The sequence below is a fragment of the Polyodon spathula genome, chromosome 26 (assembly GCF_017654505.1).
Source record: "Polyodon spathula isolate WHYD16114869_AA chromosome 26, ASM1765450v1, whole genome shotgun sequence".
Classification (NCBI taxonomy): Eukaryota; Metazoa; Chordata; class Actinopteri; order Acipenseriformes; family Polyodontidae; genus Polyodon; species Polyodon spathula.
Genome location: NC_054559.1, coordinates 569,101 through 587,331, shown reverse-complemented (window position 1 = coordinate 587,331; position 18,231 = coordinate 569,101). Strand labels below are relative to the sequence as shown.

The 18,231-nt window shown below is 41.5% G+C and overlaps 1 protein-coding gene across 2 annotated transcripts in view; it reads left to right on the top strand.

Annotated features, from left to right (window-relative positions):
• LOC121300908 (WD repeat-containing protein 18-like) overlaps window positions 1–8,634 on the top strand; it is a 53,698-nt gene extending 45,064 nt beyond the window's left edge. For both annotated transcript variants that reach the window (XM_041229888.1, XM_041229889.1), the window contains exons 9-11: window positions 3,304–3,470; window positions 4,743–4,811; window positions 7,086–8,634. In XM_041229888.1, coding sequence (XP_041085822.1) covers window positions 3,304–3,470; window positions 4,743–4,811; window positions 7,086–7,214 — 365 coding nt within the window. In that variant the 3' untranslated portion in view covers window positions 7,215–8,634. The remainder of the gene's footprint in view (window positions 1–3,303; window positions 3,471–4,742; window positions 4,812–7,085) is intronic.
• The last annotated feature ends 9,597 nt before the right edge of the window (window positions 8,635–18,231 follow it).

Genomic DNA, 18,231 nt, shown 5'->3' with positions numbered 1-18,231 from the left:
AGTGTAGCAGGCAGGTGTGAGTTGTGCTACACCCCAGTCCCTGCCATACTACAGCTGGGGTGTGGAACTGGATTACACTGCAACACTGAGCGGGAGGTCAAGTTAGTTAACATCAAACTGATAAAGGCATTAGCTGAGACATGTGCCTGCTTCTCCAGTAAAACAAAGCAACAAGAAGAACCAGACCATGTGTACTTTGGTTTCTGCTATATAAATGACACACACGTGCTCGCCTGCTTTGAGATGTGGTCAGCAAAGGGGTTCTGGTAAGGTTTTGAAAGCTGTACAGAATCGAGGAATTGGCTCTTCTGTAAAGACACTGATCCGCCTGGTTTACTTGGTCCATGGCCGGCAATAAGAACAGAAGAGCAGTCCCTGAACTCTGGTCAAAATACCTGAACACAGAAAATATAAAGTTTAAAAATATATATATTTCAGTATTTGCCATTGGAACTACTCCTAATCAGGCAGTAAAAAAACTAATACTGTAATTCGAAGCTACATTATTATGGCTATTACTTATTACGACACCTGTGCTGTGCAGTGTAAAACGGTGCAGCTAAAAATTACTTCTCAAGCAAAACAATAACCCTTTGCTGTTTACTTCAAAACCCAAACTGAAGGGAATTAATCAAACCTCAAGTACACCTTTTCCAGGCTGTGTTTTGCCATTTTTTGTCAGAAAGATAGAAAAAAGAAGATACACATGAATGAAATGCAACAAAGGGTTAAACCCTTTAAATGAATCATTCATGTCTAACGCAGTGGTCATTGCCTGCTAGATAATTGAACGCAGCAATTGTTAGGCACTTAACAAGAGACAAGATCAGTTATCTGCAGACACTTATCGCTGTGTACGAATTAAACCAAACAAATGTTTTGGATCGCGAAGGCACCATTTAAAACAGGTTTCGGGATTCTAAAGTTCTTTAGCTTTTAGAGGGCTTCTATCTGTGGTGTAACTGTGCTCTATCAGTATGCAATGGGGGCAGCAAGCCAAGTTGGCTTTATCAAGAAATCATCAATAACCTGCCAAAACAAGTATTAAAACACAGAAGAGCTGACACAACACATATTGCTGTGGAATATTATACTGTGGCATTGGTATAGTGTAGTGTGCGTTGATAACATCTATATTTCACACTATCATTTTACACTGTATTCTGGCCGGGACATTTAAGTATGCAGCCTAATAAGCAGTTTGGACTGTTCATGATTTGTGATGATGATGATGATAAATATGAAGGCTGTTTGAATACTTCTTTGAGTCACTGCAAGTCAGATTGTGAACTAGACCCATGGCTTTGCATCATTTTCAAAACAGCCGATCTCTGCAGTGGCTTGGCAGAGACCCCTGTTTCCCTTTACTCAGTAATCTGCTCAACGGAGAGAGGCACCTAGCCTGCAAAATTTATGAGCGTCCAACAGCAGGGAAGCCATTAGTGTAATTCAACTCCTGGGAAGAAGTTTTCAACATCCTCGCAATAAAAGCTGAATCAATATCTGTAATTGAGTTGGAGGTAATCGGGGAGCCCAGATTACCACAACAAGGAACAGCTCAACACCCCCCCCCCCCCCACCCCCCATACAAACACACACACGCACACAAGCAAGCCATTGCCACAAGGATGTAGATACATATCTGTATTTCCAGTTTTGTGCGGTTAGCTTTGATGCAAGCTCCGCGGCATTGCTAATGTCAGCCCTTCTCTGCATACAAATGAGCTAGCTTTTGGTAACTGGAAAGGGAAATGCAGGATCACTGATCTGTGCAGATCTTCAAAAATCCAGCTCTTAATCAGTGTGTGAACTATGAGCAATTAACCCCCTTAGCCCATGCCTTATTCCTGAATGTATGTGTCCTACATCAGGATTGAGTGTCTGTTTCTGGATGTTGCGGATCCTAAGCCTTTTAAAAAGTACTTTTCTTTGGGCTCGTCTGGTAAAGGCACAGCTACGTGGTGTGTAGGGTCCGGCAGTCAGGGGAGCCAAGGTTGCTTTGCTAGGGTGTCAGTCTTTTTTGTTCCCATATCTTGGTGCACCTGTCACATTTTTGTTGTTTGTGTAAAAGATACAATGTATTGGAGAGTTAACCTCTAAATATGTATGGAAGATGATCAGTATCCCAAATCTAGAGTAATCATCGGCTTATTTCAAGAGCAGGGTGGTAAACTGAACTAAACAAGTTGGTTTGAAGTTACTGATGTGAAAACAGCGTCACGTCCCATGTATCCATTAAACTGGGGGCTTGGCTGAATTGATTAGAAGGGAGCTAGGTGAAGAGGTCACAGTTCAAGCATCAGCCTTAAGAACACAAAACATAAGAAAAGGCCATTCGGCCCATGCATGTATAACACTCTGTTAAGACAAGCACACATTTCAGATATTTTGTTTGCTCTAGGGACACAAATTGGGGAGAAAAAGAGAGAGGCTGCTGGAGAGAGTGAAATGCAGACTCAGAAAATACAAAAGCAAGAGGGTGAAATAGACTCCGAGAGATGAAGACAAATCACTGATGACAAAGACAGATTAAGGGTGGTGATTGGGTCCGATTTTAGGGCTAAATCCAATATAGCCTGATTTCTACCCCCAAATTTTAAGGTTAAACGTGATTTCACACAAAAAGGTAGTAATAGTTATTAGCTGGACAGATGACTTCATTATTCTTGTGTTGCTATTATAAAATCAAAATTTCTTAATCAAAAAGTGTGGCCGTTTTCTAACTCACTTTGTGGTCTTATGCAGACCGTACGAGATGACATCTCTTGTACAGTAAGAGACACCCTGCACACAGCATATTAAAGAGGTCCATTAGATGTATAGTACCTGTTCTGACAACTGTGCTGTAGTGCCATTATTTTCAAGTTGGGATAAAATAGGGAGGACACTAAACAACATTTTTGTGTAATCCTACTAAATTTGGTTGCAATTTTTTTTTTCTCAATAATTCTAAGGTAATTGCCTAGCGTCAATTGCAATTTCCAGTAGTGATTTTCCTAATGCCCATTCCAACTCTTTGAAGATCCCTGTTTATTGCCCTATAATAACGTAATATATTTATTTCAACTCTTTGAAGATCTCTGTTTATTGCCCTGTAATAACGTAATATATTTATTCCAACTCTTTGAAGATCTCTGTTTATTGCCCTGTAATAACGTAATATATTTATTCCAACTCTTTGAAGATCTCTGTTTGTTGCCCTATAATAATGTAATGTATTTATTCTGACTCTTAAGATCCCTGTTTATTATTTGGAAGTGTGCTGTATTTCCCTGACTTTTTCCCCTCTTCTCATTCCCACAGGCTCGGTGACCAATGCCTTTATCATGCCCGCTCCTGCAAACATGTTCCAGCCGGACAGCCGACCCACTGTGGGACTGCCTCGCTTCACCCGCCACCTGAACCCCTCGGAGCCAGGGGAGGGGAGCGAGACAGGGGGGGTCAGCCTGCGGTTGGGGCTTCATATGCAGGTACAAGACCACACAAACACACACATTTTCACTGTCAAACCTAGAGACTTGACAGTGTCTGTCCCAGTCCCCAAGACTCCAGTCAAGTTCTGAATGAGTTATTTGAACCAGCAAGTTCAGGTCCCCTGGTCTATAGAGTAAGGTCTGCCAATTCTATACATGCTAGTGGTCCTCAGATGGGACTATTAGACCATTATAGACCTGCTTTGTATAAGGATTTGGACTGTGCAATTGTATAATTAAGGACTTGGTTGAAATGAGGCCTTAGCCTGGAATAGGTTGAAAGAGCTCAATACTGATTCCTGTTGTTCATGTCGAATTCAGCAGGGGGCAGTCTTTGACGATAATAGTGTTGCAGTACAGCCGGTGACATCAGGAATTCAAGGTCTGAAATATTCTATCAAGCGAGGAATATTCTTGTTGTGGTTGTGAAACTTCAAGTTGTTGTTATGGTTTTGAAACTTCAAGTTGACGTTTGGTTTGATTAAGTGATCACAGAGCAATATCCATTCCCACTGTCACCATCCCTGTATCGTGTTTGTGTTGTAACAGAGAGCCTGGTGGTGGGTTTTGGTAGCATGGCTGGACACTCTTGCCAGTTTATTAAACTAGGGCTCTGGCCCTTTAACAAAATACCTAAACAGGAAAAAAGAAAACCAAACCTAGCTGTCCTCAAGCATTAATTAAACTTACAGAGCTAGTGGACGCCTGTCTTACCCCTGCAGCATCAGTCCCATTTCAGCTGCTTAAAATAAGCAACGGCGAGAGAGTCCCCAGATTGATAGTTAATTGTGTACATGTGAATCCCTAGGTCACACCTAGCTCCAGCTCTGCTTGTGTGAAAACATGGACTGGAGTTCCAGTTGGATTGCGGACTGGAGTATTTAACAGAGTAAAGGACTAACTGATTTTTGCAGGTGGGGACATAAATAGACCCTGTCGATTGACTGTCACAGTGTTTACAGCAACGAAAGGCCATAATGAAGTATATGTTGGGTTGCTTTAACCCACCATCACCATAGTTTTCACCCTGACCCAAACACTATATTTTTTCAAATTATTTCAAAGAAACTAATTATTATTATTTGTATTTAGCTGACAACTTTATCCAAGGTGACTGGACAGACACTTCAACAGCACAGGGCTCTCGTTAAGTTGTGTCATTTGGCCCATAGGGAAGACCTATCAACACCACTTCACCAAGGCAGCGCATCAAGCCCATTGATGGTCTTTCTGACCAGTCCACCCATTTCTTTGCTTTCTCTTACTCAGGGCACTGAAGACTCGTACTTGGAAAAGGCTGGCAAGTTGCATGCGTTGATGTGTGCAGCCACAGACAAGGTAAGCGCTGGCACATAGTTTCAACAACCTGAAAAGGAGTCATTTGGGGTTTGACTTTTCTGTTCAGTTTACCAAATATCTATAGAACTGCTTAACAATTAGGATCAATCTTGGTTGGGACATCCTTTTTTTAAAAAAAAAAAAAAAAAAAAGATGGCAGAATGTGAGGAGCATACTTTTAATTTCTCTCCCTGCTTCCCTCACTGCTTCCTCTTCTTCCCTCTCTCCCTTCTCTTTCCTTGCCTCTCTTCACTCTCCTTTTCTGCTTACCGCCCCTCCTCCCTCTCACCACGCGTGTGGACTCTGGAGCGCTGGTGGGTGATTGTCAGGATGAGGCTGATAGCGAGGCCCAGGCAGGGTCACGCTGGGCTAATTACCTGGCATGTGTTAGCTTTGCTTTAGGATACACAGATGCAGCAATTGTTAAATGGTGTTAAGTGGATTAGCATGGTTCTGTAAATATAGATGGTTTCAAGGATCTCTGCTGAATCTGTATTTAAATAAAGAAAACCGGATAACATTTTTAAATATGTATACAGGCAGTAAGTGTTATTGACTTTGAAATCTGTGTGTGACTAACTCGCACATAGTGTTCATAGTTGAAATGCAGGCAGGTTGTCATTGTAATGTTCCTATGAGGGTTACTATAGTCAATTATTACCAAGTATGAGTGATAAAAGACAATTTAAAAGCACTGCAATGGAAAACGCTTCTGTGGTTTTAAACATCATGGTGCAAAAAACAGCTCTGAGTAAATACCGTCTCCCCTCAGCAGTACATCCAAATACAATTCCAGCATTGAAATATTGGACTATTTGTTCGAGCATGAAGACAAATATGCTGCAGCAGTGTATACAGAGTTAATCTGGAAAGCACACACAGCTCCCTAGACTCTGTCCATATATGCTTGACAGTATGTGTGTAACACAGACTGGTATGTGACCTGGTTTGTATTAATTTAATTCAATAAATAACATAATATTATAATATATATACAGCTCTGGAAAAAATGAAGAGACCACTGCAAAATGATCAGTTTCTCTGGTCTTACTATGTATAGGTATGTGTTTGGATAAAATGAACATTTTTGTTTTATTCTATAAACTACTGACAACATTTCTCCCAAATTCCAAATAAAAATATTGTCATTTAGAGCATTTATTTGCAGAAAATGACAACTGGTCAAAATAACAAAAAAGATGCAGTGTTGTCAGACCTCGAATATTGCAAAGAAAATAAGTTCATATTCATTTTTAAATAACACAATACTAATGTTTTAACTTAGGAAGAGTTCAGAAATCAATATTTGGTGGAATAACCCTGATTTTCAAGCACAACTTTCATGCGTCTTGGCATGCTCTCCACCAGTCTTTCACATTGATGTTGGGTGACTTTATGCCACTCCTGGTGCAAAAATTCAAGCAGCTCGGCTTTGTTTGATGGCTAGTGACTATCCATCTTCCTCTTGATCACATTCCAGAGGTTTTCAATGGGGTTCAGGTCTGGAGATTGGGCTGGCCATGACAGGGTCTTGATCTGGTGGTCCTCCATCCACACCTTGATTGACCTGGCTGTGTGGCATGGAGCATTGTCCTGCTGGAAAAACCAATCCTCAGAGTTGGGGAACATTGTCAGAGCAGAAGGAAGCAAGTTTTCTTCCAGGACAACCTTGTACTTGGCTTGATTCATGCCAAAGCTGCCCGATTCCAGCCTTGCTGAAGCACCCCCAGATCATCACCGATCCTCCACCACATTTCACAGTGGGTGCGAGACACTGTGGCTTGTAGGCCTCTTCAGGTCTCCATCTAACCATTAGACGACCAGGTGTTGGGCAAAGCTGAAAATTGGACTCATCTGGGGGTGCTTCAGCAAGGCTGGAATCGGGCAGATTTGTCTTTGTGAAGGACGCACAGCTGTGTGTGTGTGAGTGTGTGTGTGTGTGTGTGTGTCTATACACACACACACACACATTCTAAACTAACCATGTTTTAAACAGGGTTTTATTGATCTGTTCACCCAATTTTAATGAAACTGAAACTTTTTTCATTGTTCGATTAATCACCCAGGTGCCCTATTTAGAGCCACAAGAAAATATATTACTGCACATTTTGATGTTTTTCACCATGTCTGGGATATTTTTTCATTGTAACGCAGTCTCATAGGCTTTCCCAACTGACTCTTGCATGTCATTGATGTGAGCAGTTGAGTAACCCCCGTTAGCCTGCGTGAGTTGGCCATGTTGTAGCCATGCTAATGCCTTTGTCCTTACTGCAGAGTGTGTTCGGAATCGGGGAGAATACCAAGGTGCGAGTGGCGGAGCTGGAGGATGAGGTGAAGAAGCTAAAGAAGATCAACAAGGACCTTTACGAGTTCTCAGCACAAATCCTGACCAAGCCACACTGAACCAGGGGTACATTAAGCAGTCGGAGGGTCTCCGGCTGGTTTCACAGACTCCAGTTAGCTCCTATTCTAGACTAATCTAGGTCTGTGAAACCAGCCAGAGTCGTGTGGTCTGTTCGGCTGTGTAAAAATCCATTTGCAACTGATGCTGTCAACTAGGGAGACTCATTGGGCTTGATTCTCAAAGATACTTACTGTAAAAGGAATTCAAGACAACTTATGGCCTACTTAGAGGAAGCTAAATGAAATATCTGGATTGTTTATTTCCAGTTTGGTAAATTTATTGGGTGCGTTTTTCCTATTGACAGTTTGGAGTGAATCGCTATCAGAATCTGGTGCATTTTGTCTAATGGTGCCAGCAGCTTTTCTCATATAGGATTCTGATACACACATACAGCTGTGACCAAAAGTTTTGCATCATCTAAAATTTTAGGATTGAAACCAAATAACATTGTGTGTGTATATGTATGTGTGTATACAAGCTTGCTATCCTGAATAACCTGAGCTTTAAAACCAACTGAACGAGAACACATTTTTCACTTCACTCACTGTGAACTGACACTGTAACCAGCTGCACTTGGTAGCTGAGAATGAATGAATTTACGATTAGTTTCCAATCCAGTGAAACAAGTGTCGCGTAGAGTTCAGTCACGTGAAACGACAGTGTCGACTTACCCACTAGTTCCACTTTTTATCCCTTCGGTACCGGTAACAAGGGTCGAGTTACGCGTGGTGTTGAATAAACAAAAGGTTGCATATATTTTATATTATGTAATCAAAGAAACTATAAAGTGATATCGCAAGTGACTACCGGAAGCCATAACAATAGTACAGTATATCGTGTTAGATTTCGAAATGTTACATTTTGTAAATGTCATTATTCAGAATGTTTCTTTCGACTTTAGAAAGCAAAATGAGTTGATTCTATAGGAAGATGCAAAACTTTTGGCCAGAGCTGTACACTGTAATAGCAGTTGTATTGGGCACATGTTTCACAGTTTTGGTGGAGGCCTCATAAAGACCTTTCCACAACAACAGCAGTGTGCAGCACCTCTGGAGCCTCCTGTACTATAGGGTAGAGATCCATTCAGCAAACTGCTTCAGACAGAAGAGAGATCCATTCAGCAACCTGCTTCAAACAGAAGAGAGATCCATTCAGCAACCTGCTTCAAACAGAACAGAAATTCGTTCAGCAAACAGAAGTCTGCTGTCTGAGATTTGCACAGATTACTGATCTTGAACACAGCCCCAGATTTCTGTTAGTCAGTTTGGGAATGAGGGTTTTCTGAGGGTGGAATGGGAGGGGGGAGCTGCTGAAATGTTACAATTCCAGGATTTTTTTTTTTGTATATCAATTTATGAATTTTTGGCATGCAGGTTATTTTTGGTGTCTTTTGTGTAATAAAAGTTTTATAGTATAAAATACCTTTAATTTTGCTTTGTGTCAGTCTATACCGCACATGTTCTGATGCACATTATTTCCTGTATACACCACACTCACACACACACACACAGTTCCATCCAAAAATGAATCAGTTTCTCCTCATCACACTACAGGGAACCCTGCTGACCAGGCGCCCAGTGAGCTCAAAAGCAGATACCTGCAGGGCTGGCCTTCGTCCTCCAGAAGCCGTTAGCTTGTTGACATCCGTTCTGGAGTTCCTTGGTGTAAAAGTGGAAGCTGGCCTGGTCGTGGGATCAGAAGACGCTCACTGAAGTTTCAGTTCCCTTGAGCTGTTTGGGGAATTGCTGCTGTGAGAGGAAAACGATGATAAGAATTGGAGATTCGAAATTGGGGAGAAAATCAGGGGAACAGTATTTGAGTACACTTATAGCTTATAGTAACCCATATGGGCCAAAATCCTGAGTTGGTCAGGGACTTTCACATTAATTGAATATTTGATGTGATTTTTGTAGAGACATTATATTTCAATTATGCCCCATTTCCATCTGCACCATAAAACCAGTCTGTAAAACTCAATAAATCTACTGTTTCCATCTGCAGTCCACAATCCAATCTGCGCATATTAAATTAGTTTAAAAAAAATAAAACCCATATGAAGCACCAAAATATTCTCTGCATAATAAAACAGTACTGTACAGCCAGCTGGGTCTTTCCATCACACATCTCCCAAAACATACTGGATTTAACACTTTACCATCTCTGATTTACACCACACTCGGTGCTGTGGGGTATTCAGATTTACATTTTCAGCCTGATTGGGTCAAGGGGTCAAAAGTTATAAATAAAGGGGAGGATGTGGCTAAAGGCGCCTCAGCTTTTAATCAATGTTTTACTCAAAAACTATTTGAGCTTGAGACGTGTGTGTCACACATTTAAAAAACAAATAAGTGCAGTTGTCCCTTTAAAATGTTTTTGACCTATGACCTTTGGAGAAAACCCCCCAATAATAAAAACCTGAAAAAAATGTCATAGAAAGTTCAAAATCTCTGCTTCACATATGCAGAGATACGGGAAGGTAATATCTTTTGCTTGCTGTGAGAAGAAAATCCCCACCCCCACCAATGGAATAATACATATCTGGAGCAGAAGTCCCACCACTAAGTTACACTTTTTCTCAATCTTTCTGAAATACTGGATTTCAAACCCTCAACTTGTAGAAGCTGGAGTGAGACTTGGGTATTGAACACTAAGCTGAAGTGAGACTTGGGTATTGAACACTGCCCAGCATGTTCTCAAGGGGTACCCAGCATTTCTTTATTCATGGCTAGTTTATGGTGGCAAGATTGATTACATTGTACTGTTTTTTTGTATGGCCAGCACTAGAAGTTGTCCCCACCCTTTCAGCTGCTTCGCTCCTGTCTTTAACCAACCACGCTTGACCCAGAAGAGACTGCTGATTTGAAATGACCCAGGAATGTCCAAGTTCCCATATACAATGCATCACAACACACAGTAACACTCGCACGCGGCTTGCACGTGTCTATCGTGTGGACACTAGCTCACTCAATGCATTTGATGTAGAGCAATTGAAGTTTGGAAGGAATGTTTGAAAACAAAATTAGCTCAAATAGCAGAAGTTTTCTCCACCTGTGACTGGGATGTGGGATGCTCTCAGGGAGTAGCTCATACCATACGTTTGAGGGATGACGCTCCTTTCGGTGAAAGATCAAGACGCCTTGCTCCAGCAGATGTTGAAGATGTCAGGAGGCACCTCCAAGACTTGAAACAGGCTGGAATTATCAAGGAATCCAGGAGCCCCTATGCTTCGCCTATAGTGGTAGCTCGGAAAAAGAACAGCGATGTGCAGGTGTGTATTGATTATCGTACATTGAACCGAAGAACAGTTCCAGATCAGTATACCATGCCCTGTGTGGAAGACACCCTTGATTGTCTAACAGGGAAGCAAATGGTTTTCATTCCTTGATTTGCGAAGTGGATATTATCAGATCCCCATGAGCCCAGATGACATGGAAAAGACAACTTTCATCTATCCCTTCGGTTTCTACAAATATCAACACATGCCCCAGGGGATGTCAGGAGCTCCTGTGACTTTTCAGCGCTTGATGGAGAAAACAGTAGAGGGTATGAATCTACTGGAAGTCTTAGTTTATCTGGATGACTTGATCGTTTTTGGACGGACACTGGAAGAACATGAAGAGCGTTTGCTGAAAGTGCTGGATCGTTTAAGGAAACCAGGATTGAAATTGTCTCTTGATAAGTGTCAGCTTTGCCAGAGCCGGGTGAACTACGTGGGGCATATTGTCTCTCAGCAAGGAGTCGCCACCGATCCGGCGAAAATTGAAGCTCTCACTACCTGACTGAGACCTAAGACTCAAAGAGCTGCAAAGTTTCTTAGGTTTCTGTGGTTATTACAGGTGGTTTGTGTCAAGTTATTCCACCATCTGTAGACCACACTGCATGACCTGACACAAGGTTACTCTCCCACACAACGAGGTAGAAAGTCAGCTACTCCAAAGCAGAAATATTTCAAGACCAATGAGCCTTTTCATGCCAGATGGGATGGGAAGTGTGAACATGCATTTAAGACATTGATTGCGAAGCTAACCTGTCTTACATGTCGATGCATGCTTGGAGGGACGGGAAGCAGTCATTTATCAAGAGTACCAAAAAGGACTAAGGCCTGAGGTATATGCCAGTAGGAGTGTATCTGCTGCTGAGAAGGACTATCCAGTTCACAAACTGGAATTCCTAGCTGAAATGGGCCATAGTGGATCGTTTCCATGATTACCTTTATGGGGCGAAGTTTACAGTGAACACGGACAACAACCCGTTGATGTACATTCTGAAGTCAGCACGTCTGGATGCCACCAGGCATAGATGGCTTGCTGCACTTGAGGTGTACGATTTCCAGATCCAGTACCGTCCAGGTAGAAACAACATAGATGCAGATGCATTGTCCAGGAGGCCCCATCCAAGAAGAGCGGAAGGTGATGAATGGGTAGAAATATCTGCCAGGTGTCACAGCCATGTGCAAGATGATTGAGAGATTGAGTGTGTAATGGTAAACTTGTTGAGAGCTGTAGATACTATAGGATCACCCCCTTTTGCTATCCTAGATATATATATATATATATATGCAAATAGTGGAGCTACAACTGTCTTCTCGTCATAGGATGACCCACAGAGATTTGCAGAAAGCCCAAAGCTTAGATCCCACGCTGAAGAATATAATGATGGTGAAGAGGTTAGATAAATCAGCCCAGTGGGTAAAACGTGATAACCCGGACACAAAGTTTCTGTTGAGAGAATGGGATAAACTGCTGTTGAAGGGAGTTTTGTAACGGGTTGTAAAGGACACACATCATCAGTTTTATCAGTTGGTTTTGCCCAAAGAGCATCGGGAGAAGATTTTGAAGGCATTACATGACGACAGCAGGCATCTGGGAGTGGACAAGACCCTAGACTAAGTGTGTAAGAGGTTTTATTGGCCACTTATGGCCAAGGATGTGGAAGCCTACTGTAAAAACTGTACTCACTGTATCTCCCAAAAGACCCTGCCGAAGAGAGATTCAAAGGGATTAGCAATATCTTGGTCATAACCGACCTCATCACTCTTTACGCACAGGTATTCCCCACAAAAGACCAAAGGGCATGCACAGTGACAAAAGAAGTGGGAGAAGTATTTTTTCCATTTATGGATGGCCAACCAGAATGCATTCAGACCAAGGGCAGGATACATGAATTGTTACAGTTAGTAGGAGTAAAGAAATCCAGAACATCCTGAAGGTGATCCCCAGCCTGAACAAGTTAATCGGACCTTGCTAAATATGCTAGACACTTTGGAAAAGACAAAGAAAGTTCAGTGGAGTCAGTATGTTGGTCATCTAGTGCATGCTTATAATTGCACAAAAAATGACGCCACTGGGTTCTCACCCTATTACCTCATGTTCGGGAGAGAAGCTAGATTGCCGGTCGATATGATTTGGAGTCATTCCCGATGAAGCTGGTGTTGAGACATATCTACAGTATGTCAAGCAGTTAAAACAGCTAGAAAATGCTTATCGTCTGGCTGTAGCATCTGCCAACAAGATGACACAACAAAGTCTGATATGATCTCAGGGTGCAAGGTCAGGAGTTATTTCCTGGTGATCGAGTGTTCATAAGGAACCTGGGAGTGAAGGGGAAGAACAAACTGAGAAACAAGTGGAGGTCAGAACCATTTATTATAACTGAGAAGCTACCAAATATACTTGTGTATAGACTGAAGAAAGAGTCTGGAAGAAGAGAAATAAAGGTGTTGCAAAGAAACCATATTCTGCCGATAGGACAGCTTGTGAAGTTTTCGTCACCTACTGAGAATGAAAATCAGGTGCCGACGTGACGAGGAGACAAGCAGTACAGCACCAAAACCCAGTGCAACAGCAATGGGTATCTGAAAATGCCACTGACTCACTGAGTCTGAGGTAGAAGGTTATCAAATGGTCTTGGATTTTGCTTGTACAGAGAAACCCCATTACCCTCAGCCGCCAGCTGAGGAGAATACTATTCAGAGCGAAGCAGGGATACATGAGGCACCAGAGCATCCAATGATTGTGCTGGAACTTGTTAAGGGAAAAGATGCTGTGAAGAACACAGAGCCAGAAGAGGGGAGGGGGCCCCCTTGTTTAGAAACAGCACTCAAAGTACTAAAACACAAGCAAGCCGGTCTGTTTTTTCGCTGCGGGAAAACATAAGACACAGCGCTGTGTCTAAATAATTATTTCCAGGTCTGGTGGGGTTTAAAGTGGTTTCTATAATATATTATAGGTATATATATATATATATAATATATTATCTATATTATTACTCGTCACTACACACAGTGTTCTATTAAAAGAATTTAATTGACTAGTTTGCTGTATCAGTAACAAACGTAATCAGTAACAAATGCTGTTCTACTCACTGAGTGAAGAGGTTTTGGACAACAATAAAGCAAAGCAAAGCGCTGAAGACTCAATTTTGAACGGAACTGCGTGAGTACTACTGGCTGCATCAACAGTGCGTACATACATAGTTTGTATGAAAAATTCTGACAGAGACTACTTAGTATGTTTGTGACTTGGAAATTGAAATTGGTTTCAATGGTTTCGCTCAGCATTTAATAAATAAACAGAACAGAAAATAAAATGGTTGTACAAACAAAAATACACAGGACATGGCACATTCACCAAAACAGAAGAGACAAACAAAACAAACTACACAGACAACCACGGTGAGCAGATATTCTACTTATTTACTTTACGTTTATCACCTCCGTCTCCAATCCCGTTCTCCACTCACCGAACACACAACCCCGAGTGGGTGAAAACATGCAGCTTTTATGCAGCTGTACCGTGACTCGATTGCTAATCAATCATTCAATTGGAGTCGCGGTACAACTGCACGTGAATTAATAAAGTGCAATTCCCCGTGCTCACATATTATTACATTTTACTTGCACGTAAAGTGCTGTGCAATCCTCGTGCCTAAATACAAATATACATTTTAAACACTTGTGTTACACGGACCCGTTTATATCCCATGTACCAATGACTATACACCAACATTAACACACAACATATAATACACACAGGGGCGGGCACTTTGCCACACCCCGTCACAGAACTCCAACAAAACCAAACAAACAGGCGTTTAAGGACTTTATAATATTAGTAAGAGCACTCATAGGAAATTAAATGTTGGTCACTAGATTTGTAGATGTTTAGATTTAAACAGTTGGTAACAACAAATGTTATTTTTTCTTGCTAGCTAGTACTACTAATAGATACTACTACAAGCTAAATCCTGGTTGGATAAATAAATACTTGTGCATTGTTTGCAATGACTTTATGCATATATATGAATTATTATTTTAAATGTAATAACTGTGGAATGTAAACAAGCAACATATATATATATATATATATATATATATATATATATATATATATATATATATATATATATATATACACACCCACACACAGCACATAATAGCAAATGGAAGATTCGGTCATTAGTGCACACACAAGTATAATACTGAAGGCAGTATATTTAAATTAACCTCTTACATTAAAAATAAGAGTAAAGATGGGGAACCTTAATCCCCTGGAGGCATTGTTCAAATTAACACCAGTTCCTATTAACCAAGGTAGCTGAAACCTCCTGTTGTATACGAGGAGGACAACAGGTAAGGGGCTCCTGTTTGCCTCCAGGTGCGCGTGATTACCCTCTGTTACTATCAGGCAGTAAGACTCTAATACCAAAAAAAAAACCCTAACAAATGGTTTTAAGAAATGTTTTCACCTGCTATCTACAGCTTTAATCTGAAGAATAATACAAGGATGCAGCACAGTAATGCAATACTCATATTTTTAGGGGTTGAAAGGCTTTAAAACTGTACTATAACTGGGAAAATGCAACATTTTACTTAGTATTCAAATTTTAACTGTAGCAAAAAGACAAATTTAAACATCCAGGAAAAGCTGAGCTAACATGCTTGTTTTTATTTTATTTTAAATGAAATGCGTTCATTTCCTCAGACCTCACCTCTGTCTGGATGCATTTGTTGGTATAACACTTTTACATCTCTGTTCATACCATTTCAGCAGGTTAGCATTGCAGTTTTTTAAACTGGATTCTGGTTGCATTGTAGGCATGGTTGAGCGATTGCTCACTTCCAGCTAAAAGTGGGGCGTTCGGTGGACTGGTCAGTTTGTATGTTTGGTGATTGTAACTGAGGGTCTACCGTACCAGAAATTAGATGTGCTTCTCATAGCTCTATTGAGGCCTTAGTGGTGCTTTAAACTTCTGAGTTTTAAGTAATTTACAGAGAAAGATAACCTTTGTTCTCTTAAGTTGCTTTAAGTGTCATAGTAATTGCTTTTCTACACCCCTCTGCCATTAAATTGTCAGTCATTCTGAGTGATTCTGGGTTTTGTTGCTATATTATCGAGTTGTTATCATTTTTCTCTAAATTGCCTTTACCACCTGGCTTGCCTAGAGAATCTTAAGTGCTGGGTCTCAACAGCCTTCCACATTACATTCAAACCAAACTTTGCCAGCCTGTATCTGTCTATATAAATATAGAGTAGGTGGGGCTGGTGGAGCTGAAAGGTCACACTGTCAGAAGATTTGAATAGAACTAGGAAGCCTGTTCAGTATGGATATTCAGCAAAGTTCTGGTAAAGCCAGAAGAATAACTCATGTGGGAGCAACAGAACCCAGAAGAACTCATAATGACTGCGACATCTATAAAATAGTAAAGAAAATGTAAAGAAATTAAAATTGATACTACTTACCCTTAAAAGGTTCTAAAATATTGGGGCCATCTTAACTGAGACGAGAGCCAGAGAAATAATGTTCCACATGCTGCTTTCTGTGTTGGTTTCAAAGCTGTTCCCCTCTCTGAGCTGTGCTGAGGTTGGGCCTGGCTGCTGGGGGCCGCTGTCGGCTCTGCTTCGCTTGGGGCCACTGCCTGGCTTGCACTTCCTGGGGCTGCCTGGGGCTGCCTGGGGCAGAAAAAGGGGGCTGCCGACTACAAAGAAGTGGGGGGAGGTCAGGAGACCAGCTCCCCCAGCCGCACTTTCGTGGCAGGAAGTACTGTGGCTGGAGCCCCACAAAGGGGAGCTGTCGGCCATGAAGAAGGGGGGGGAGTTCAGGAGACCCGCTCCCCCCGCAGTATTTTAGCTGCTACATGGTGTGTGGCGGGAACCCCGGAAGAGGGAGCTGCCAGCCACAAAGGAGTTGGGGGTAAAGGACCTCCCACCATGGCCACCACCTTGTTCCCTCTCTTCCGGGACTCTGAGACTGAGGGGGGAGGTGGCCGTTGGGGCCAGGTGTGCTTTGCACAAGGGGGGGATATGTAACAGGGCGAGCGGCCCTGCACATTTAGTTGGTTATTTTTAGAACAGGGGTTTCCCCTCCACCCCTGTGCAGTTTATTTTGTATTTGCATTATGATTTATTTATGTATGTAATTATATATAAATGTCGGCGAACGCCGTGTGTTTTGTTATTGTAATTATGACGGCGTAGCTGTGCGTTTTGTTTTGTTATTGTTTTTATTTTTTAAACATGTTCTGGCAGAGGCGAGGGGAGTAACTCATCCACTGCCAGGAATGATTAAAAACCTTGTGTTAATGTGTGGCTGTCAGCTAATGCATTGTTAATCTAGCCGGCAGTCACACAATTAATAAAATTATGCAGATTGTGGCCGAGGGGTAATAGAATAATTACTAGCTAGTTAAACCCCTCAGCCTATTTAAGCCTGCAGCTCTCCCTTTCTGTGGGTGGTGTGTTCAGAAGTGGAGAACAGGAGAGTGAGGAGAGAGAAGGAAATTTAAAATAAAGATCAGTGAAGGCTATTGCCCAGCCTGATTGTATTTTGGGTTTGTGTTTTGTTTAAACCTTTTATTTTTCTGCTCTGTGAGCAAGTTTATTTTTGTTTAAATATTTTATTAATTTTTGTATTTAAAATAAAACTGCGCACACGGCGTCTTTTTGAACTGCAGTTTCCTGGGTCTATGTGCTTCCTCAGTCTGGCTTGACATCACCACAATGCGATTTCCTGCCACAGTATGGTATACATTTGCTTACTGAACAAGACCAAGTAAGCCTGACTAATCTCATATCTGTTTTAGCAATGTATATTAGTAGGTTGTACATTTTTTTGGGCTTTAAAATTATTGTAGCTAACAAAACAATCCCCTAAATCCTACCTCTCTTGCATTTCTATTAACTCATCTCAAACGTACACTTTTGATGTCATAGCAAACATGATTTTCATTTTAAAACAAGAGATCTGGTTCTACATCAGGCTTAAGAACAGCCTTGGTTTCTGCCTCTCGCTCTCAGGAAGTCTGTCACACCTGTGCTTCCTGGGTCATTTCACCTCAGCAGTGTTTGGATCAAAGCAGGCTACTGGCTGAAAGTCAATAGCAGCCGATTGGTTCATTTCACCATCCAGATGAACCTTGTAAAGAGAGGTAGGTTTGAATTGACTGGATTACTGTTAGTAGCTAGCTGCCACCGATTAAGGCTGGCATGAATGTGGGAGCTATCTCCTCAATCTAGAGAATCAGACCAGAGAGATTTGCCTGTCCTATCTAAGTACATACCTTCTTTTTTTCCTGTGAGTTAAATCTCGATCTGTCCTCCAGAATCAGATATTTTAATGAGCCAGAAAATGTAATGAGCGTGACAGTCTCTCGAATGCATTAACTGCGTAACTGTTGGTTTCAGTTGGTTAGGTACCACGCACAGTACATCAGTCGAGTGAATGGGAAATTGGGTAACATTGCAACCAAAACAATCCAGTTACAACAATGCCAATATTTTTTTTTTTATTTCATTCAGTTTGGTCTCATACCCCCTGTATTTAATTAGCCGGCTCTCAGATCCCTAGCACTGAGGCGTTTCATTGTACTGTATTGAATCTGCTGCCTCATAGATCAGCTAAAGCAATCATTAGAAATCTAGCATGTCTGGAAAAAAACAAGTAGCACCTAAACAGTAACAATTATTTACAATGATTTACTATTAACAACTTCTAAACATGTTCTTTTCCAATTGGAAT